Genomic DNA, 23,677 nt, shown 5'->3' on the forward strand with positions numbered 1-23,677 from the left:
CCACTATTAGCTATCCATATACCCCAATGAGTTTAATTTACTAAATGTCTGGATATTTTTTATAGACAGAGCAGCATAAAAAATGGAGACAGGCCAGCTGACAGCTAGAGATTTTACAACAATACATATGTAATTGCTTTCACTGCTGCTAATGCTTTATCTGCACAGGACCCGTTGCAGCTGTGCCGTTCGCTGCTTTTTCCTCCCGTCCAACCCCCGTATTCCCTAAACTCCTGGAAAGCATATTAGCCTGACACTTTAGCGTGTGTGTCAACGTCCAAGGCGGCTGCTTTTGAATAGCTGAAAAGGCAGTGTCAGGTCATTAGCGTGGTCAGCGTGCCAGCTCCCCTTTAACTGCCAAACGTACTGACAGCTTTCTGCACCAGCTCACCCCGACACCCCATCACTTCTCAAAAAAGAAAGGAAAATTACACTCGCCTTTTGTGGTCTTCTATTTAAGGGGGAAAAATGTACGCGATGTGTATTTTTTGCGGCTCCAGCTTTAGGAAACAAACTTCGGGGCAACGCAAGTTCAAAATAACTGTCTTCTGTTCTTTCTTTCCTATTCCTCATCTTCCTCCATCTTTGTCCATCTAGAACCACGCTGTCACTCTGTCATTTACTCTCTCACAGGCCATCAGTCTCCCATATTCAGGGTTTCTCTGAAAAATGTTTTCAGCTGCAGTGATGGAGGGAATCTGTAGTCTATTTTTTTTCAGTCCCCTTGTCCTTACACTCAAGGCTTTCTAGGTGTTTTCAGACATGGAAGTGAGTCATTCGGCAGTTTCCTCCTTCGGGATACATTCATATTTCTTAAAGCCAAAAGATGTCCTTTTTCACTTAAATGCACCATGTAATGATGAGGGTTTATCTCATAGAAAGGCTAAGAAAATATTCTCTTTCATCTATTTTGAAAGTGATCATTAGATCATTTGCTGTAGCCACTGACTCCCATGTGTGTCTTTATACCATTTGCAGCATTATGGTTCCTCTGCAGCACAGCACATTAACTACACTCGGCCCCTAGGGACCAGCTTCGCCGCCTCTTGAGCTTCCCTACACAACCTATTCTCTCTCTCACAACTAATGAAAAACAAATGCCTCTTCAGGCGAAAGAGGAAGGCACACAGGGATGACTCACACTCCGTAGGCACGTCCACCAAATGAGTTGAATTATCTATTTATCTTTTTGGGCCAAATACAAGGACGCTACTTGTTGAGGCCAAGCTTTGTGTGAGGTGGAAGGAGAAGAAATAAACAAAATGAAAATGTAAAACATGACCATTTTAAATGTTTTAATTTAGTTTTCTATCTAATAAGTTTTCTATTTAATAAATTTGTAACAATCTTAGACTCTGAGAGGTTTCTTGTTCATCGTAATGCTGTTTGTTCTCCTGTAGTCCCTAACAAACCTGTTAAGACTCTTTTTTACCTTTTATCCTCTTCTTTTATTAGCAAATTTTGAATATAAAGGGCCTAAACACACACAAGACATAACATTTTTTAGTAAAAAAACAAAAAAATAATTTTCCTTCCGCTTACAGATAATGTTCTACTATGTGTTGGTCTACTAAGTACAATCGCAATAAGAACATTAAATTGCAAATAAGTTCTGACAATATGTAGAAGAACTTTATTTTTACAAAATACTTATAAAAAAGTGATATAACTTGTACTGAAAAAACATAATTTCAGTTGTAAAGAGAAAACATTCCTAACCCATGAGCGGTCTGCAGAGACGGCAGCACCGATAGCAAGTATTTTAATCCGCCTGCAAACACAAGTCAAAAACAAACAGTAAAATCTTTACTTTGTTTTTTAACTTGTGTTTTTTTGCACATCATTGTAAGAATGCAGCAGCATGAATCTGAATGAAGAGTCTTTCATTTCAGTGCCTCTTAATAAGCTCTTATGCTGTTCAGGTGCAACCTGTTAATCTAATGGGCCTAATTGTAGTCAGCAGCACTTCTCCGAAGTTGCCTGGCACCGATAACAGAGCTCTGAAAATGGACGCTTCTCTCATATTAGCAACAGTTGATCATGTGTGCTGTAGTGGCACTTTTCTCAGCCAAGAGATAAAGGTGGAACATTTCTCACATAAGTGCATTAATTTCTGATCAGGTGGAGAGCACAGGTGGGGTCTAGAGGCGAAACAGTTTGGAGCCTGCCTCAGGCTGAGTGCCAACCCTGCACCACTTCATATTCAATTATCCTACAAGTTTAATGGCTCTTTGTTACATGAGCAAACTTGGTGGAGAGTGTAACTTTTTGGTCCTTAATCGGCAAACTTCTAAAACATATCTGTTCTTCTGTTGCTGTAGATCAGGTCTGTTGGAATCATTATGTTAGTCCAACTACTCGATGCAGTATTAGTTTAACTTTTTAAATCAAACCCAGTATTTTATTTCATTATGAAGATAAAGTGACTTTTTTTTCCAAAGACTTAAGGAAGAAACATAATTTTGTTCTAAAGTTGCTTAAAAAGATATATTTCTCTTCTAATAGTTGTAATTAAATCGTATAAACATATAAGTATGTGCAAGGTTTATAAGGGAACATGTTCAGTTAGTGTTTGGAGACATAGCTGCAGTTATCTTTTGTTGCAAATCCTTCTGCAAGATGATTAAGTTGTTTGGTTTTTGATGCTCAGATATACATTCTTACATCAAAGTAAACTTGGTTTAGACGCATTTCCACGTCCACAATTCAATGAAAGTTCTTTTCCAGCTATGTCCAGAATGCAAAAGTAGAGATAGGTTGAACCTGCATTGATGATTGTAATGCAGTATATATTGCAGCTGTAATGTAAAAAAACAAAAAAAAAGGCTATGTACAACAGCCAAAGAAATATGGACTAATAAAATAAGAGGTTTAGTTTCCAGGAAAATAAATAAAATTTTATGGTTACATACATTTTCCATACAAGCTTTTTCCAGCATACCTCCCACCGTTTCTGATTGCAGTGCTGGGGTCGGCCGCACAGGCTGCTTCATTGTGATCGATGCCATGCTGGAACGTATCAAGCATGAGAAGACCGTGGACATCTATGGACATGTAACTCTCATGCGTGCCCAGCGCAACTACATGGTGCAGACGGAAGACCAGTACGTCTTCATACACGACGCGCTCCAGGAGGCCGTCAACTGTGGCACAACCGAAGTGCCCGCTAGAAACCTGTACGCCTACATCCAGAAACTGACCCAGATAGAGGGTGGAGAGAATGTCACTGGCATGGAACTCGAGTTTAAGGTACAGACTGAGAACACAACTGTAAAGTGTCCTTTAATCTCCATATTAGAATCCATTTTTATATCATATATTGGAGTTTACACACAGACCTCCAGACAGCCTGTGGTTTCCTTTTTATTTGATATAACCTCCTTATGTAATGAAATGACTTATGATAAACACCCTCCTTTTCTTTCCTCTTCCTTACTTCCTCTCTTTGGAGAAGCCATGGTTTTGGTTTGCATAAAAATCTCTGGGTTTTGGAGGGTTTTTACCTGATATGAAACATTTACAAATAGAAAAGGAGCAGCAGACTTAGAATTTATATTAATTATTCGAAACAGGTTTGGGTAGCAGTCTCCAATCCTTGATTAAACTGTTCTTTTCCTTGACTTGCTGTCTGTTGTGATAGTCTACAGTGAAATAATAATATATTAATCAGACCTACTGTACAAATAAGGCAGCTTTGCACATGCATACCTTGTCTTTTCCTTTATTTGGTTTTCTTTATAAAAAGTAATTTCTCAGTAAAAGTCATGTGAAAGCCTTCTTTACAAAAGAAAAACAGATTGCATCAATATCAATTTCAGTCATATCCAGTCCAATTGTATAGTACCTACAGTGCTGTACTAGTTTCGTGAGCTGGAGTACATGATAGTTCTTTGCATAAAATGCATTTAAGTCAACATTGTAATAGATTACAGGAAAATTAATCACGCATATTTCTAATCGATAAAGGGTTTAATAACAATGGATCCAGTTGTTCATCATTGAAAGCAATTTGGTAATTGAAAAAAGTACCTACTTCCTTTTCATAAGAAGATAACCTCGAACAGACCTAGGCTCGGAGTGAGCAGCCTGTGATTTGAGAGAACAAAAAGAAGTTGAGAGAAAAAACACATTACAACTAATCTTTCTATGGCACAGAAAAGCAACAGGTACACAGTTAATCTTAGCAATATTTATTTTATAGCTTTTTCCAAGATAAAAAGAATGCTAAATAGCACTACACAGGATGAGGTTTCTGTACAATGAAATGGAGGGAGAACTTCAAGTTAACAGCAATTTGTCCAGGATAGAGGCAGTTATACATAAATGCACTTAGATATTATTTGCAATGGCAGCAGGAGATCCATCAGTATGTAAAGCAATGCATCATGCCTAAACACACAGAGGTACTGAATTTCTATTAAAAATGCAAAACGAAAAGATTTTCCTCTCTTGTTGTATACTTTTGATGTCCAACTTTGTTTTTCTCCAGAGAAGACAAGAGCTATCCATTGTTGCTCTTATTGGTGTCGCACTGATCCAGATCTGTTTCTTCTTACCATGCAGCGTTTAGCCAACACTAAAGCTCACACGTCACGATTCATCAGTGCCAATCTCCCGTGCAACAAGTTTAAAAACCGCCTTGTTAACATAATGCCATACGAGTCCACACGGGTCAGTCTTCAGCCCATCAGAGGGGTGGAAGGCTCAGACTACATTAATGCAAGCTTTATCGATGGGTACAGGTAAGCTTTAAGACTTTAAGGTTTGATCATAACTGGATTTTCTTTCTTTAAGTCATTTCACCCGGTTGCATCCGATTGTTTTTCCCCAGGCAACAGAAAGCTTATATTGCAACACAGGGGCCATTGGCAGAGACAACAGAAGATTTCTGGAGAATGCTGTGGGAGCACAACTCTACCATTGTAGTAATGCTGACCAAGCTCAGAGAAATGGGCAGGGTAATTGATACTTCCCTGCTCTAAACCCTTTGTTCCGACTTTGTTCTGTAACCGAAAATACAATACATCAAATATCCCATTCAACTCCTGTGAAGAGGAAAGTTGTGATTCACTGAGGTCTATTTTTCCAGGAAAAATGTCACCAGTACTGGCCAGCAGAGAGGTCAGCCAGATACCAGTACTTTGTGGTGGACCCCATGGCTGAGTATAACATGCCCCAGTATATCCTGAGAGAGTTCAAAGTGACTGATGCCAGGGTAAGCTGAGTGTTTTTTGCAAACGGAACATTGAGAATTTGAAAAACTACAAGTTTGGGTTGTAACCCATCCTTGACTCATGCAGAATCACTAAATCGCCTTAAGGTCAACTGGAGGATCATACCACTTTAATCAGCCTCATGTTTTTTAGGCTTTTGTAGCAACAGATTTTTAAAGACAGATGAGAGTTTAAGGCAGAGCAAATGATTGTCAAAGCATTGAGTAATTCAGTTACCTGATTTTAATTAGCACATGAGAAGGCTTAGAAAAACAAGGTTAAGGACTGTTTTTAATTAACCAGATCTGTTGGGATTAGTCATTACGTCAACAGATTGGCATTTTCTCAAATATTTGTTTACACCAGCTCGTGGCCTTAAGTGCATTGGAAGTGTAAAACCAAATTTGCACAAATCATGACACTTGTCAGAGTGTAATAAGAAAAAAACTCAAATGTAAGTGGTGCCGGCAGCATTGAGCTGCCACAGTTTTTAATTCCATCAAAGGCTCAGACGGATAAATGGTGCAGCCTCCCACTTTTGTGGAGCGTGTTACACTGTCTCGTCAATGGGATTGGTTTCCTTATCAAGGGTGGAGAGCAGCACTTAAGCAACGCACACCCTAAAAGTAAAAATTCTCCCCCTAAAACCTGTCAAAAGCCACACATCAAAGCAATCGGCATCTTTAGTATATTAAATACTTTTGGGTGAAATAATAAAAGGCATTCTTTGATGCTACCTATGGAACACATTTTCAGGACTAACAATTAGTATTTGAAAACCCCAACATGTTTTTCTGCTTGTGCCTGAAGCCTGAGTTTTTTTTTTTTTCATACATACAGAATATTAAGAATGATTGTATAAATGTGTTTCCCCATCAAAAAAAACATTTGAAAAATTGAAAACATGATTTTTGCTGACAAGCAAAAAAAGTCCCTTTTATCATCCAATTATTTTAGGCTTCTTTACAGAGGTCAATAAGTACAGGCTTTCTATCTACTACTAACTTTGGATACCTTGAATAGATTGCGGATAGAATTTGATTCACTTTGGATATCCAGTCATAAAAATTTATTTTATGGATTACTAACAAATAAAACAGTTGAAGATGGGAAGTGGGTATAAGGCATTTGTTAAAAGAGAAAAAAAAAATGAATATATGTATTTTTGTGCCAGATATAAGCAGTACCTTATGCAATGTTTGGTTTAATGCTTTTATACATTTAAAACCCAATACATGCTAAGACTAACTGTCCATAAAATTGTACCATTTTACTGATAGAATATAATAAATGTTTTCTCCCACCTGTTTAAAAGTTCACAGTGTTTTTAGAATTATTTCTAGATTTCTTAAAGGGGAGAAATCGATTGTAATCATCTTTAACTGGCTGCTCTGATCAAGTATTTGGGAAAGGTGATGTTATTTGTTGTCAAACAAGACGACGTTTTTAAGGTCTTTAATTTAACTGTGAATAATTCAATTATTGCACAATATCTGTATGTGAACACAGTGCTATTTTTGAAACATCAACCTTCTTTTTTTATGTCCTGCCTCCAAAACATATTTTGACAAGGGTCTAATAAATAGGACACTGAATTGAAGTAATCGGTGTGTGCAACTTTTTATAAAGCAAACGGAATCATATTTGGGTTAAGATTATCCAATGTCTACCAATAACTAATTTCTCAACTGTCATGAAAAATGATTAATAAAAAAGGACTGCATCTATCAAACCCCTTTTGTTAAAAGTTTCTGATAAGTTATCACAATTCAAAGATTCTCAGTTTTATGACAATTTTACAGTTATGTAAATGTAGTGTACAAATCCCTTTATTGTCCCACAATGGGGAAATTCATTCTCTGCTTTTGACCTGTCCCCTTGGGGAGCAGAGGGCTGCCACTGTGCAGCGCCTGGGGTTAAGGGTTTTGCCCAAGAGGCAAAAGTGGAGGCTGTGGGGATCAAACCGGGTACTTGCAACCTTCTCAGAGCACAAGCGCACTGCTCTAACCACTAGGCCAACACTCCCAATAGCCTCCCCATAATACAGTTGTAAAGACGATTAAACATGATTTTACAAGCCAGAGCAATATAGATTTCAATGTATTTAAATTTTCTTCTTAACTTTTTTTTTTTAAGTATCAAGATAGTGTTGGAATCCGATTAAGTCAAACTACAAATAGGATTTTATTTCTATGATCAGCATTTATCATGGCCTGCTATTCAATTAACAATTTTTTCCCCCAATTTAGGATGGACAGTCACGAACAGTAAGGCAGTTTCAGTTCACTGACTGGCCAGAACAAGGAGTGCCAAAATCAGGAGAGGGTTTCATCGATTTCATCGGCCAAGTACATAAAACAAAAGAGCAGTTCGGCCAAGATGGTCCTATCTCAGTCCACTGTAGGTAAGGGATTAAGCAACATGACCAAACACACCGGACAGCCTTTGGTTTTAATCATCCAAATTCATGTAGTGAAACACAATATAACTGTCTTTTCTCTGTTCATCTGATTTGAACAGCGCCGGAGTTGGTAGAACCGGAGTTTTCATTACCCTCAGCATTGTCTTGGAACGGATGAGATACGAGGGTGTAGTAGACATCTTTCAGACGGTGAAAATGCTACGGACACAAAGACCAGCCATGGTACAAACTGAGGTGAGTCTCCTGAAAGAATAAGAGAGATGCGATTTTTTTCTGAAAAGAGAAAAATCTTAAATGATTTTCAAATAATTTAACAGATAGATAAATATTTGGTGTGCATTTGCTCTTTTCTCCCAGTTCTACAAAGTTAGTACTTTGCAGAATTGCGTGTTATTGCAGTTAGAGCTGTAAGTCCTTCAGTACATAGCCTGTTTCCTGCTGAAATTAACGGGTTAACGCAGGGCTTCAAACACGGGTTGATCCACTAACAATCGCAAAGTAAATCTGGAAAGTAAACAATGTAGAACAACATGGAAGGAAGCCAAGGCATAGTAAGTGTTCTTTATTGTTTGGCCCTTTTTTCTGTCTGAATCCCTCTTATTTGTGCTGTGCCATGTTTATCAAGTGTAAACAAAGCTGTTTTGGCTCGTTAGATCAGACGTGACTGGCACTGTGTGTTGGTGTCCTTGCGTTGCTCTCAATGGTATCACGTAAATTAGCGGGTCAACCCAGGTCTGATGTTCCCACTGTATGCCGTCAGTGAGCTGTTCCCGCTGCCACTAAAAGCCGATTGTTCCCAGGTTTAAACAGGTTTTTTGGGGCCAGTGGAAAAAGGCAATATGTTTCTACCAGCTTTCCACAATATGTTACCAGCTTTCCACATCTAGAAACAGACATTTCTGCAACAACAAAAAAATTCAACATACAATAGCCTACGTTCTGTCCAAAAGGATCTACCCTAATGAGGAACAAGGAGAGGGTATTTCTCCAGTTCTATTTCTTCAGTCTTGTCAGAATACCTCAACTTAATAAAATTTAACATTGGTCAATTTTAGCACTTGAATATGCTTTGAACAAAACTATCCAATTGTGACCTTAGCTGTTAAGAGTCATGGTCCTTCTGGAAGGTGGGCTTCCACCACACCACCACCACGCTGTTTGCAGTTTCTAACATATTTTCTTCTATAATCTCCATTTATTTAGCTTCAGTTTTTAGGGTTTTTATCAGGTCCAAACAACTTCCTTGACATGGTGAACAAAAGCAACCCAACAGTATGCTTCTGCCACTAATATATTTCAGGGTAGAGATTTTTCCGAAAGATTTCTGGAACTTTTTTGGGATGCAATTTTGCATGTTGGCCAAAAAGTCCCTCATCTGCCTGGAATACCCTCTCCAAAGTTTTGGGCGTGTCCCCTTCATTGTTTATAACAAGCTTTAAAATTAGACCTCATTCTGACTCTTAGCTGAACTTCAGCAATTTAACTGAAAGGTTAAAGTTTGTATGCAGTGCTAAAAATTGTCACGTAAACAACAGATTTTCCAACTACTTTTTTCCTGCCCTGTTATGAAAGGTGGAGGCCATTATGTTAGTATTGTTTCCATACTGATGAATAAAACTCTTTTTGTGAGAAGTTCAAAGTAAAGATTTTTTTTTAAATGCTCTTTTGCTGCTTTTCATTTAATTCAGAGTTTAAAAAGGTGCTGAATTCAAATGCACATCAATCTTGTCAGATTTTTTGTTTTGGTTTTGCTTCCACTCTAAAATTATGTGTTCTTTGTGTTGTTCAGTCACATAAAATCAACCCCAAAAATGCAGTTAATTTGGTGGATCTTTACTATATAAAGTTAAATGGACTTCTGACTTTAAGTAGATATACATTTTTTTTCTGAACAGGGAAAAAAATAATTAAACATGAAGAACAAGTAGTATGAAAATACATGCACTGGGAATCCCTTTACAAAGCACTGCAGGGTATTGCATTAGAGTGTGGGTGACTCAAAAAAGAAAAAAAGAGCTTTTGCATACATTATTTCAATGAATGTAGTTGAAATGGCTGAACGGATTTTCAGGAATCCTAAGTCAAACAAATTAACTTAAGCAAGTCTCTGTTTCAGGCCATGACTCATTTGGTAGGTGAAAAAAAAAATCTACAGTAGCTTTGTGTGCTCTCTGCTGCACTGATTTCATAATTTCAGCAATGGCAGCCAGCTATATGTAAATCTTTTTAGGATTAAAAGAAAAGTCAGATAGCTTGATATTAACCAGGATGGGCATAATGAATGATATAGAATGATTCTGTCTCAAAGACACTAAAATTTTCTCTCTTTTCAGGATCAATACCAATTCTGCTACAGAGCCGGGTTGGAGTATTTGGGAAGCTTTGATCACTATGCAACGTAAAACACCCAGTATTGGAGGACAAAAGTGGAGGGCCCTTTGGGAGGAAGAGGAACCCAAGTGAGCCTCTCTTCTGAGCCATAAATTCCTGCTTGAGAAAGTACTCCTTAACTTCTTGCTAACAGTTCATTTAAGTGTTGGATGTGAGACATGACTTGTCAAAAAAAATAAGAAAAAGATGATTCCCGGAGGACCAAGTAATTCAACCCAACAAGCCCAAATAAAAAAAACCTTGCCTTGAAACAGAAGCGTGATTGGGGAATCCTGACTGTTTTAGCATCATAAGGATTACCTCTTCTTTTTGTGCTTCAAGGATTCATTTTGGAGCTCATAAAAACCGAATGAACCCAACGTGAGAAAAAAGTGACAAAACAGTAATGACGTCATGAGAAAGGCATCAGTGAATACAACCCATAGCGAGAGACAACGGAGGCACACCAAAATAAGGGAGGAGGCAACTCAATGCACATTGTACAAAAGGAGGGAAAAAATTAAGAAAAAACATCAAATCTGTTTGACGATTCAGTCCACACATCACATCAAGAAGACGATGCTTGGTCCACAGGAGCAGGACAGACTTCAAGTAATAATAAATAAACAAATAAATCCCCCCTTTATCCTGTTGCAATGTAATTCGTTTCAGTTTGGGGTAGAGGGTAAAGTTGAAATACAAAAGTATTGATTTAGTTTTTTAATTTTAAGTTGATGTGCTTTTATGGATTTTTTTTTTCTTTAAAAGAGAAAAAAATGTTAGATATTTTTTTTTAAGCTGTAGAACTGTTCTAATGTATGTGCTGTTTTTACAGAGAATCCACTTGCTCATATTCATGCACTTCAAAGTTCACCATCCACAATGAAACTTCTCTCAAGAGTTTTTGTTTAATTTTTTTGTAGAATTTTTCATATTTTTATTTTAGTCGTCTACCATCACTTACATGGTAACCTGATTACTTCCATTAGATTAATGGGCATATATCATCATTTCTTACAATTCTACTCTTTCATTTGTGTTTAGGGTTGAAGCTTAAGATAGTTAAATTAAAAACTTTTCTTAATCATTGGAAAATAAGATGGAAAAAGACATTGTACAATACCAAACAATAAATACAAGTCACGTTTGGAACTCTGAACTCTGGCATAAAGTACCTTTAACAAAGTACAAATGTAGGAAATACAAAATTTTAAATATGAAATCTCTATTCTGAGAGCTGTTGCTTGGAACCTAAACAATCTGGTACCCAACCCAGAGATTTGAAAGCTTTCCATGGTGATAAACGGTGTTGAATTAGAGGCAGCACCAGAAAAGTGGGCCCCCTCTGAAAAAACAAACAAAAAACTAAAGATATGGCATTAGCAATCACATTTCTACAAGCAGCTATAAAACAGCATTTTTTATACAATCTAGCAGCACAGAGTAGAGCTCACTTTTATTACTTAATCCTAATTACAGTACTTTGTTCAGACATTATTCTGAGAACACAGAAAACATGCTACTGAAGAGCATCTGTTTTTTTCCTCAACATCTTTGTATATTATTTAACTTCCTGTCAATCAGACCTGTCCATCTTTTAGCAGCTAAAGTCATACAATCTGGCTCAGACTTAAAGAAATTTAGATTTATTTTAGCTAAAGATGCTGAAAGATAATTTGGAGAGAGTACTTTTATTTTATTCAACATTATTATACACCTTAAAGGTAAAAAAACAAAGATCAAAAGCAAAATATCTTACCTGATCAATCTTAAACTCCTGAATAATAGCTGTGGTGACCACAGAGGTCTGGCTGTTGATTCCCTTCTATCAATTGTAGTGGTAGCATGAACTTACAAATGCATGTCATCATCCATATATGGTAGTGCCTTTCTTTTTTGTTTTAGTGGGTGTGATTCAGAAGGTTCCTTTGTTTCAGACGAGTGCATTTTTAGATTCTTAAGAGGGATGATTGTTTTCTTTTTTGAAAAATTTCAGTTTTTCTTTTTTTTTACTCTAGTAAATGATGATATATGCCCTTTAACCAGGGCCTCGTGGAATCAACAGGGGTGAGCAAAGTATGAAGTTGCTGCTACAGATTATCTTAGTTCTTCCATGTTACAATGAGAAGAGAAAACTTGATGAATTGGGTATAGATATATAACTACATACTGTCAAATATGTGAAATATGTATATCAAAGTATAGATATAACATTATATATAAAGCATAAAGTTTAAAAGTCTATAAAGTATAGTTTGTGTTGGAAAGCTTTTGAGCGGGGAGTTGTGTGCCATGGGGAAAACTGAGATTTTTCACTGGAATGCACATCAGTAACATTAAAACTGTATTCTGATTCAGTGCATCTTTTCTTGTGCAATAAACGTGTTTTTAAATTTAGATGATTTCTTTTTCCTTTCAGTATGTGGAGATGTCATTAACTCATGGCTTTATTGCCCTGCCAAACCCCCCCCCCCCCCCCCCCCCCCCCCCCCCCCCCCACAGCCAGCGGATAGTTAGTGTTGGAGTGTATGTTTAACTGTCAGTATGTGATTAGAGGCAATCACACTTTCATTGCCAAAACAAAGAGAAGGTATACAGTTACTGCATTTGTGATATATATACACATAATAAAAAAAAATATTTTTTTTTCTTTTTACATCTAGAGTGCCTTATATTTATGCCTGTTTTTATGTTTTGATTTACCACTCATGTATCCTTTGATTAACCTAGGCATTTAGTGGAGATTGAAATGTAAATTTCTTTACCGTTAGTTTTCATTTGTCACATAATGAACACACATATATAAAATATTTAAGGGTCATAGTTTTCCTTTCGGCTAAAGAAATTTGAACTTTAAAAGTTTGAATGGTAACAAGCAGCTAAAATTAACTCTGTCTTTATATATATTTATATATATATATGTACATATACACGCGCAGCTGGGGGAAGCAACATGTTTCATTTGCAAACATGACAACATTTGAGAAAGAAGGGTTTATCTTCAAGCCCTACAAAAAAAATTTAGTATTTGTTGTTTTTTTGTTTTTTTTCTGTCGTTTGTCTTCATACATTAAACCTCAAATAGCAGATCTAGAGACAAAATGTCCCTTCTGTTGACCTGACAATCTTTATCAGTGTGCTATTTTCTTTGACTGCTAAAGTTAAAGAAAAGGTTCTTAAGCTTGTTTAAACAGCATTCCTATTTCCTCTTTATTGCTCTTGTGGGATGGCAGATTTACCACCAAATCGTCAAAAGCGGAAAGAACTAGCTCTATCACTGGGTAGCTGGTGCTATGGAGCCCAGTTCCTTTTTGGTCTAGAAGAAAAAAATTGTTTTATCATCTTGTTTTTCTTTGACCTGGGAGAGAAGTTACCGAATCTGTCTAAGGCAAAACTAACAAAACACTGAGCTTAAAATAAAACAAAAGTTGGTGAGATTATTGTCTCTCACCTTTTATTTTTTCAATGCCACCAGTCACATGGTGAATGTAGGGTAAAATACAACAGATAATTACTTTCAGCTGAATTTATGAAGATTTTAATCATTTTTGTAGTCAGCTCAAGTTCCTACATATTATTTGAAAATTAATTCTTAAACTCCAGTCTCTGTTCATTTTGCCTGCTAGCAACAACTTTTTGCAGAAAACTGAAAAAAACCCATCTGCTTTGGATTGTTTGGTGGGATATGAAAATTTCCACTCACCTCTGGGACATTTCATACTCGCTTCAACTGCTAGTAATATAGAAGAATTCCCCTATAACCTCTTCATAGGTTCCTTTATAGAAAAGTGGATTTATGATCTACAAAAAAAAGTGAGGTTATGACATTGAATGCAGCTTGCTCAAAATTATTGCAAAATGAATCAGGGCTATTTTCTAATCAAAGAGTTGACAGCAGAGAAAAGGGCAATGGAACCGCAGTCATGGAAAAAGGGATACAATTTAACCACTTTAGCCATTGTTTCCCAAAGTAAAGTTATGCCTTGAATTTTAAATTATTTAATTCCATTACTCATAAAAAGAACAAATAAGATTTAAAAATAAGTAAAAATAAAAGCATAATTAACAAAAATATTCACATGCTATTGCTAAAAGCAGTGGGATTTCTTTAGCATTAAACAATGCCACCTCCTTCCTCCATGAGTTTTAAAATTTCAGCCAATGATAACATACTAGTGTAGCCATTAAGGGGCGGTCAGAGTAGATCCAAATGGTTAAAAATATCGAAATAGAGAAGGTGAAAACCCAGCGATACATCCTTTGAAGTGGGGTAAAGGTTGACTCGGAGAGGCAGCATTTATAATCATCTATCAGAGTTCCTAAATGTCAGTTACTGTTGGAAAAAGCGTCAGCTAAGAGCACATTGTTTAAAACACCATTTACAAATTAAGCTATTGATATTGGAATCCATTTTCTGGGCAGAGTGAGACTAATCCAGTAATCTTTGCTCACTCTGATCATTTACAGAAATTAAGGGCATCAAACATTTACTGCAGCCAAATCAGGATAGGGGTATATACAGGATGCTTGAAAAGGTCAAACTTTTAGTCAACATGAAGTTAGCATGGTAGAAGCTGAAAATGAATCACTCCGCTCTATGCTTTATCTCCCATATTTGATTAAAAATGCTTGTTTTTGGGACGTCTGAGGAGCTGGTCATCCACATGTTGAAAAAGTATTTTTTTTGTAAGTTAAGAAACAGTTCTACCACGAGCTTTAAAACTGTTTCGATGGAGAGAAAAATAAACACCTTATCTAATGGCTCTATGGATGTGCATTCCAGGTGCTTTCTTTCCCCTTGTTTACTGAAGCAGCTATAAGTTTTTATTTAACCCTTTTGTCCTTATTTATTTTTATTTTTTTTTATTAACAATAGTCTCAGAACATGTTCATTTTTCCTCATCTGATTTCTGTTATGAGTTTTTCATATGCACAGTGAAGAACTGTAGAGTGGCCAATGTCTGGCCAAGTAGGAAAGACTTGCACTTTCTCTTACCTTTGTACTATGCACTGCCCTATTGATTCTGAACCCAATAATATATTACTTGAACCCATCTCTTAAAAGAAAAACTCCTCAGACATTCACTTTGTGTGTATGTAAATAACACTGAAAGAGTACCAACCCATGGAAAAGACACAAAAAAAAAAGAATTTGTGGCAAAAAAAAGAGCATTGGCTCTGTTGCCACCCTGGTTTACTCCAGCAGATGACTTCAGACAAATATGTCCCCCGACCATCTGTTCTTGTGGCTTTGCCATCCGAGCTTGGAGTGTCATTAACAGAAATAAACGTTGTGTTCTCTGCTCTCTCTATCTATCTCTCGTCTGGATGCATAGACTGATAACTAAACAACGAAATTGTAAAAAGAAAAAAATATGGCTTGTTAAAAGATTATACGATTACCTCTGATTAGTTGTAAGCGTAAACTGTTTCTTTTTCTGAATGAAAGAAGTGCTTTTTATTTTCCTACTTAGGTTACATTGGTGGAGAAAGAAATCTGTAAGAAAACCAATTCTTTGCTGACACGAGTTCCATTTGTTATAAATGAATTCTATTAAAAAATGTCAGTGTTATGCATCAGCGTTTCACTTGTTTCCCTCTATTTCACTTTGCCTACAAAAAAAAAGAGAGAAAAGACTGATGAAGCCATTTTACCCCCTGCTGGTCTGGGTCCAACACATTAACCACAGTCCTCTGGTGAAATGGGGGAAAATTGAGTCTCACCACACTTAAACAGATTTCCATTGCTCTGGTTTTTCTGTTACTGATGTAACCCACAATGAATCATCACAGGAACATCTGACAAATGAAATGATATGTTTTTTCTCAATTTGTTATGCTTTTTTTTTTTTTCGTCAAATCAATCCCTAGTTATAAACTTTGTTCTGGTTGCCTTAGAAAGCTTTGTTAAACCAGATGGATGTGTAAAATAATAATTCAGCTTCCTTCGCAGACATGCACCCTTTTGCCTATCACTCTTCCTCCCTCCTCCACTGTTCCTTTTCTTTTTCTGTTGTTTGCAAATTTTTGTTGTAACTTTTCATCAATTTGTTTTTCTTGCTTCCTTCTGCCTTTGGTTTTTACTGGAGTCCTCCATTGTGCCATTGGCTTTTCTTTTTATGTCATTTGATTATCTTCTTTTCTATCCTCCCTCCTGTTTCTTTCCATTTATGCCATTTTTTTGTTTCTATGCTTTTCAATCCGTCTTTTTTGTTCTTCCATCTATTCTTTAGTTATTCTTTCCCTTCTTAGGAACTTAATTCTTTCCCTTGTCCCCTTCTTTCATCCAGTTATTCATCCTTTCTTACAGTCTTTCCTCTTCTGTTTTTAATCTTCCATATTGTATTTGTTCAATTTATCCTTTAGTTTTTTTTTATTCTCTTCTTTTGGTTTTTGGTCATTTTAATTTTTTCTAGATTCTCTGTATTTAATGACAGAACAGTTTGGACATATGTCCATTAATTCGTCACCTTCTGTTATTATGAAAATATAAACAAGACGACTAGGAACTTTTTTTATCTTAAATCTTGATGACTGGAATTTCGACTTGAAAATTATTTTGAAAAAGCAAGAAATTCTGCACATTTTTCAGCGAAAAACTTATATTGCATCAATGCAATAAAATAAAAAATAACCATGATTTGAATGTTAAAGCAGTAGTGTGTTTAGATTGGACCCAAGTACAGTGGTGTTCAACTGTGTCAGACCATTACCCCACTCTGTTCACCATAATGACTCCATAGTGATAAACAGTATTAAATGAGACATTATTAATTAAACTATCGTAAAATCCTCTGATAACTATCAAGTATACATATCTATTTTACTTTCTTGTGTGTGTATGATTTTGACTATTACAAGTTGCGGGCAAACAGTATGGAAAGGACACGACTAAGCTTTAAAGGAAAATTGGACAATGGAAGAAGGGAATGGAGAATGGTTAACAAAAAACACAAAAGAGGTAAAAAAAAATAAATAAAAAAAAAAAAAAAGGAAAAGGGGGGCAAGCCTTACAATTACAGGGTCATATCAAGTGACAGTGATGCAACATGATCTTGAAAAGGCATTCAGATTTTAAAAAAGCTATTATCAAATCCTCCCAGAGAATGTTTTATTTTACCAGTTTCATAAGGATGTGGTCTTCTTATCAACTGGGAATGGGTGGGTGCATGAGGACCCTTAAAAAGAATGATAATTCCTCTTTTTTTGCAATGTAAGGAAAGCTTTAAGATCAACCAATGTGGGATGGCCAAGGATGTATGTCAAGGAGAATCCCAAACATGGCAGTCTGGGAGACTCAACTCGACAAGATCGCCAGCAGTAAATCAAACCCCGAACATGAAAAGGAAGGAAAAGTCAGAAACACGTGAGAGAGATTAGCTGGGCCTAGATTACATCTTGCACAGTTAGTCAGTACCAGGGAAGACCCGGGTCAGCCTATTACTGGAGCAATGAATTCTATGCACCAGTATCCACTGGAGGATACAAGGTGTGGCACATATTGAGAGGGTATGAATTCGTACGAGAATATGCTGCCATTGTTCATCATTGATTTAACTTGAAGTTCAACAGAACAGACCATAGAGGGGTAGTCGGATCTTGTTGAAAAGCTGAAAATATAATTTTTTTTATACTAAGTTCTTTGATGAAGGTTATATTTCCAAAATTCTATCAATCACACTGTTGGTTGGGATACTGGGGAAACTACCAAAATGCATGTAAATAAAGTTATAGCCTGAAAATTATCTGAAAGACACGAGTGTAAGGCATTCTAAATATAACATAATTGAGCAAATGAGTAAAATGAAGTCTCCTCAGTCTGCAGTAAACCAGGTTTATCATCATCATTGATACACCTAAATAACACTGAGCAGATATTTGCAGATCAGTAATAGTATTAAACATTTTTTTGGGAGTTTTTTTTTTTTTTGCTTCAAAAAATGCAAGAGCTGCCAAGTCACTGAAAGAAGCATTTTGGGATAAAGACAAGACTGCATTGAAAAAGATACAGAAATTTGAGGAGCACATTCATTTAAAGCTACTCATTTTATCTGAATAGTATAGCAGCAAGGGCCAGCGGCAGATATCCTGCCTAAGTTGTTGAAGAAAAGGTTAAAATTAGACTTAAAAGCTTAGAAAAATCCTTAATTACATGAATTCTCTACTATTTGAAAGTTTCCAATCCTATATTTAAAGGGACAACAAGATGGTAAACTGCAGCAGAGGGGTGAATGGAATAAGCTCACTTTTATCAAAATTAAGTTTAGAACCGAAATTTTGCTTCAGGAAGGATAGAACTGTGTGTATGAAGTTAGCTGGGTCATCAACATTATTTTCCTCTTATTTTGCATCCTTCTGAAATATTGAAATAAAAGCCTATTTGATAACGGTATACGGTCAAGGAAACACATTTTAAAGGCTAAAAGGGAACATTTCATAAGTGGAAAATTCTAAATTTATAAGCTGTTCAAAAATCAAACTTTTATACAAAGTGTACCAGCATCAGAAGGTAAAAGACAGATTAACGATTTACAATTCTGAGCTCAGCCTGAGGGTCAGCAAGGTGTGTGTGTTAGTGCAGCGCTGGTCTCCTCAGGTACTGGTTTTAAATTTCTAGATGTTCCTTGCTTTAGATGTGAATAAAGCAAGAAAATATCCTTTAATGTCAGCTATACCCATCTTTTGTATGATTCATTTAAGATTAATCGACAGTTATGAGCATTTGGGAAGCAGATCCAGATCAACTGGTAATAGCTGCAGGACAAAATCTGTTGGTCATTGATAATATCATTTAGTTAGACATTAGTCTTAATTGTGTACTTAATTCGTTATATTGTCACTTTATAACAGCTCCTTTTTCATCACCATGTTTGATGATACACTGTACATGGTTCAAACTTTCAGAAATCTGCACTTTTTGCAGAAGAAATAATAATGTCTAAAAATAGGTCTGTTGTTATACTGTATGGCACCTTGTGACACATCCACCTTTCTCTAACGGTTCTCAGGTTCTGAACACATATAAACAACAGCAGGACATGTTCTGGAGCTGTCAGCAGTTTTACACAGATTATTTAAAACAAGCAGTATGCTATTTAAAAGTAAATGAATTACCTTTCAAGTGAGGATTTCTACAGATTTTACTGGCCAAATATTCTTTTCCTCCATTTGTAGTTCTTAAAGTTGACTAAAATTTCTTTAGTTCCTGGCTTGGTAAAGGGCCAACACACCCACAGAAATATCTGTGTTTCCCAGCCACATCAATAAGTTGATTTTGTCATGAGTTAACCTATAACCAGCAAATAAATAATAGTTCATGATAAATTAATGTTTTTTAATCCAAAAAGGTAATATTTTATCATACACATGCCTAGAGTAAGTTGATTTGGGATTGCATTAAAAACTTAGATATAGGACCTTTAAATAGAACAACACACCTGGAACATGACTATTTGGCCAATAATATCCTGCTATTGCTTTCCCGCTCCTTATCTTATCACCTAACCTTGTTTTCTTTAAAAAACAAGGTAAGGTGAAGACTCTGCGGTACATCACTTCTTATGGACAAAAGACATTCTTTTGAGGACCAGAATTTTCACATTTTGGAAAAAGAAGACATGTGGTTTGAAAGGATGTGAAGGAAGCCATCTATTTTAAGAAAGAAAAACCAACCTTAACCAGAGAGGGTAGACTCAGATTTAAGTTTTCAAAGACCTACAATGCAGCCATAGAATTGATTCCTTCCCACTATTATCGTAACCCCCACCCCCATACTGGGGAACAGAACACCTCGCCTGTTCAGCCAGGCCAACAATTCCTCCTAACGGCACCCTTTCAAAAACATAGACAAGTATCGGGTATTGCGGGCCAAAAAAGGAACCTAAACAACTACCCATTCCTAAGAGGAAGTCAGTTCGTCCGGTTCAAGTAGCATGTTTTCTAAGCCAAAATATGGCTTTGTTTTTGGTCCACTCTATGAAGACTCAAACTCAACGCTATTTCTGACATTTTGAATTGAAAAAGCTTCCTGGATGGGAAGCGAAACATCTTCAAACTTGGAAACAAAGTCCAGTGGATTATTTTTTTTACTTTTTTGTGATGTACGCATGATGCCATCTTTACCTACAACCCGATGGCAATAAGCATGAGGTTCTGCTTGTTGCTTGCTTTGCTTTCTCCGGTGGGCTAACAGGAAGCCCTCTTGGACCCCATAGAGCTGCTCTGCACATACCTTCAGTACCCTGATGGCGGACATCATCGGGACTTGGAGCAGCACCGATTTATGATTTAGTTTAGTGTTCTTTTCCAGTTTTCTAAAAATTGACCTTTTTAAGTACAGCACCATTATTGCAGTCCAGAAGCTAGACTCTACTAAAAAGGCCAAATAAAGAAGAAAGACTGCAAACTTATCTATCCATCCATCTGGATGATTTGAAGTGGGGTCGATACCTATCTCCAGCAGTTCCTAGGTGAATGGCAGGGTACACCCTGGACAGATTGCCAGTCTGTTGCAGGACTTGCAAAAGTATTTATAATGGTAATTATATAGCAAGTACTCGATCGTTCCAGAACACAGAATGCCACTCCCTGCTCTGACAAAAAAAAATTAAAGATTCAGAAAGACATCCATAGACCCCCATAGCCAGGTACGAATGTGAGCTGGACATGTTGTTCCTGAACTCACTGTCAGATATTTTTTGATGTATAAAATCAATATTTCAGCTCACAGTTGTAAAGGTTATAAATAACAACATGCACTTGCCTCAGACAGAAAATGTCTGAGAGATTATGTGTCAACAGCATTGACATACTACAAGATGTACAGAGATGATGTTCCTGCCATGATTGCTCTGTGAGCGGAACGGTGTTTGCTGCTCTGTGTTTCTGCAAATCACATCCTAAAGTGAACATGGACTTGAAACAGAGTGAAGAATACAATCCTTTCCTAATGCACTGTTTTACTCATTCTGATGTTTGATGTCCCCCACTATTCAAGGAAGTGTTAGAGTTGCATCAGCTTACATCCTTTTTTGTTTATTTTAGCGTGGCCACCCCCTCAAACATTTCAATCATTACTTTTCAGCCTGAGGCAATAGTGATGGCATTATGTAGATTACTAAATGGTAGGAGGTAGCTTAGCTTCACTGTGTCCCCAGTTTTACGCAATTTGTATAAAATCATGTCTGGAGCTGTCACACAAATGTAAACACCCACTTTGCACCAGAAAATGAAGAACATGATCATGCTGTCATTGAGATTTTTTTTTTTTTCATCAGCAACATCATTTTTGCAGATGTTCTGTCTCCCTCTTTCTGCTGTTTCTGCAGAACTATAAAACCAAACAGGCAGTCAAAGCACTTTGCTGAAGTCATCCTTTATTCATTCACCCCTTTCATTTATCTACAGACACTTTAACATTTTTTCCCCCCAAAAAAGAAAAAAATACAAGCCTCTCAAGTTTTACAGAAATATTCTCTTGCCAACCCCCTGTGAAAATCACCTGATACGACTTTCAGTTCAAACATTTTTAGATTTGTTATAGTCTGATCAGCAATAACATAACAGACCACTTAGTGCAGTTATGTTTGCCATGCATGAAGCCATTTTTTTTATTAACACTGCTGTGCGCTACTCAAATTAAATATGTTGCAAGGGCATAAATAAGGAGCTTTTTTATTTATTTTTTTCAGAAGTTCATAATTTGCTTCTAATTCTTGACTTGTGACAAAAATTAAAGATGTTACTGTGGCCCCGCTTCTATAATCTTGCACAGCCTTCTCTATTAACTCCCCTAATGTTCTAACTCAGCATCTTATTCACATGGCAAATAGTACTAATTTCTTGCCGGTGCAAAAACACATTAATTGCAGCAGGTGCAAACAATTATAAATGTGGTGGTGGCCTTTCCTATCCAATGACTGATGAGGAGGATTTCAATAAGACTCTGCCAATCTCAAAATATACTGGATGTTAAAAACAACTTGTTAAATATCAGCCAAAATGCATACATTGATAAACATGAAAACTATTGTCAGGTTGAGATAATCATTGATACTAGTATAGCTAACTACTGCAGCACCACCTGGGAAATGTACTGATTGTCCCATGTGTATATGGAAAAAAAAAAATGGAATTATTGCATCAGAAACAGAGGGGGGTAGTAACTACTTACATTTACTGTTACCATTGCTTTAGAACGTTTTTGGGGAAAAAAGGTACTTTTGGGAGTGTTTTTTTTTTTTTTTTTTGCATTGTACTTTTTACCTTTATATGAGTAAAATTATGATAAATTCTCACAACTCTTTCTGACTGCTCCATCCATTATGAGTATCTTCACTTAATGGAAACAAACTTGATTTAAACTAATATTCAACATTAAGAGACACACTTCATTTTTTTTTTTTACTCAAGCCTTATTGGTTACATTTTATTTTCCATCTGCTGAGTCTGCCAGTACAAACAGTATAATGTAATTTGACTTATTCTTGCATACTATCACTATAGATAAGTGTTTTTCAATCCTGGTCCTCAAGGCACCCTGCCCTGCATGTTTTAGATGTTTCCCAGCTTTCACACACCTGTTATCAATTGATAGCAGATTATCAGGCTTTGCTGAACTGCAATCATCTGAATCAGGTGTGCTGAAGCTCAGAACCATCCAAAACATGCAGAGCAGTGTGGGTTGAAAAACACTGCGGATGATGCAAATTTTATGAATCAAAAAAGTACTTTAATTCCACTTATTTTTTATTGTGTGATCACTGTATGTTTTGTTTTAAGCATGTATGCTTCAAGAGAAAAATAAGGGGTTTAATTTTTTTTTCAAATATTTTTTTCACTATGTCATCCATTAATTTATAGAAATCCTACTTTGTTAAATAAATATTTAACTTGGAGCTAAATATATTGTTTGCAAAGTAAATATTTCAATTGTTAAATAAATATTTAGCCTAAAATTTAATATTTAGTTTGCAAATTAAATATTTAGTTTGTTAAATAAATATTTAGCTTCAAATTAAATATTTCGTTTGTTAAATAAATATTAAGCTTCAAATTAAACATTTAGCTCCAAATTAAATATTTATTTTACAAACTAAATATTTAGCTAGCTAGGCTAGCTAAATATTTAGCTAATATTCAAATTGTCTTGCTGAAAAGTGAAGGTTAACTACCAAAGTACCAAAGCAAAATATTTATTTAACAACCTAAATATTTAAATTAGCAAAATAAATATTAAGCTTCAAACTTAATATTTATTTAACAAACAAAATATTTAATTTTCAAACAAAATATTTAGCTCCAAAATAAATATTCATTTAACAAACTAAATATCTAATTTGTACACTAAAGATTTTGCTTCAAACTAAATAATATTTAACAAACTAAATATCTAATTTGCAAATTAAAATATTAAGCTCCAAAATAAATATTTATTTAACAAAGTAAGATTGAATGAATGACTTGGGGGGGGGGGGGGGAATAAACCACTTATTTTTCTCCTAGAACACGCTAAATAACCATAAATATTGCTCTTAATGTTTGACTGCTTAACTTTAGTACTAAGTAAATCAGTTACTCAGTACTTGAGTCAGAAAGACAGAGAGAGAGAGTTATAAATACATACCATAAACTTTGTTATTGTTGTTACTTAGATGTCATAACTCACTTTTCT

At 35.9% G+C, this 23,677-nt stretch overlaps 1 protein-coding gene across 48 annotated transcripts in view; it reads left to right on the plus strand.

The window, feature by feature from the left end:
• Positions 1 to 12,402, plus strand: part of LOC119771469 (receptor-type tyrosine-protein phosphatase delta-like) — a 601,694-nt gene extending 589,292 nt beyond the window's left edge. For all 48 annotated transcript variants that reach the window (XM_038267465.1, XM_038267464.1, XM_038267466.1 and 45 more), the window contains 7 exons: positions 2,964 to 3,249; positions 4,564 to 4,742; positions 4,832 to 4,958; positions 5,090 to 5,215; positions 7,463 to 7,617; positions 7,734 to 7,869; positions 9,969 to 12,402. In XM_038267465.1, the coding sequence (XP_038123393.1) occupies positions 2,964 to 3,249; positions 4,564 to 4,742; positions 4,832 to 4,958; positions 5,090 to 5,215; positions 7,463 to 7,617; positions 7,734 to 7,869; positions 9,969 to 10,037 (1,078 nt within the window). In that variant the 3' untranslated portion in view covers positions 10,038 to 12,402. The remainder of the gene's footprint in view (positions 1 to 2,963; positions 3,250 to 4,563; positions 4,743 to 4,831; positions 4,959 to 5,089; positions 5,216 to 7,462; positions 7,618 to 7,733; positions 7,870 to 9,968) is intronic.
• Positions 12,403 to 23,677: the final 11,275 nt, after the last annotated feature.

This window comes from Cyprinodon tularosa, unplaced genomic scaffold (genome assembly GCF_016077235.1).
Source record: "Cyprinodon tularosa strain WSP-4 unplaced genomic scaffold, ASM1607723v1 ctg674, whole genome shotgun sequence".
Lineage (NCBI taxonomy): Eukaryota > Metazoa > Chordata > Actinopteri > Cyprinodontiformes > Cyprinodontidae > Cyprinodon > Cyprinodon tularosa.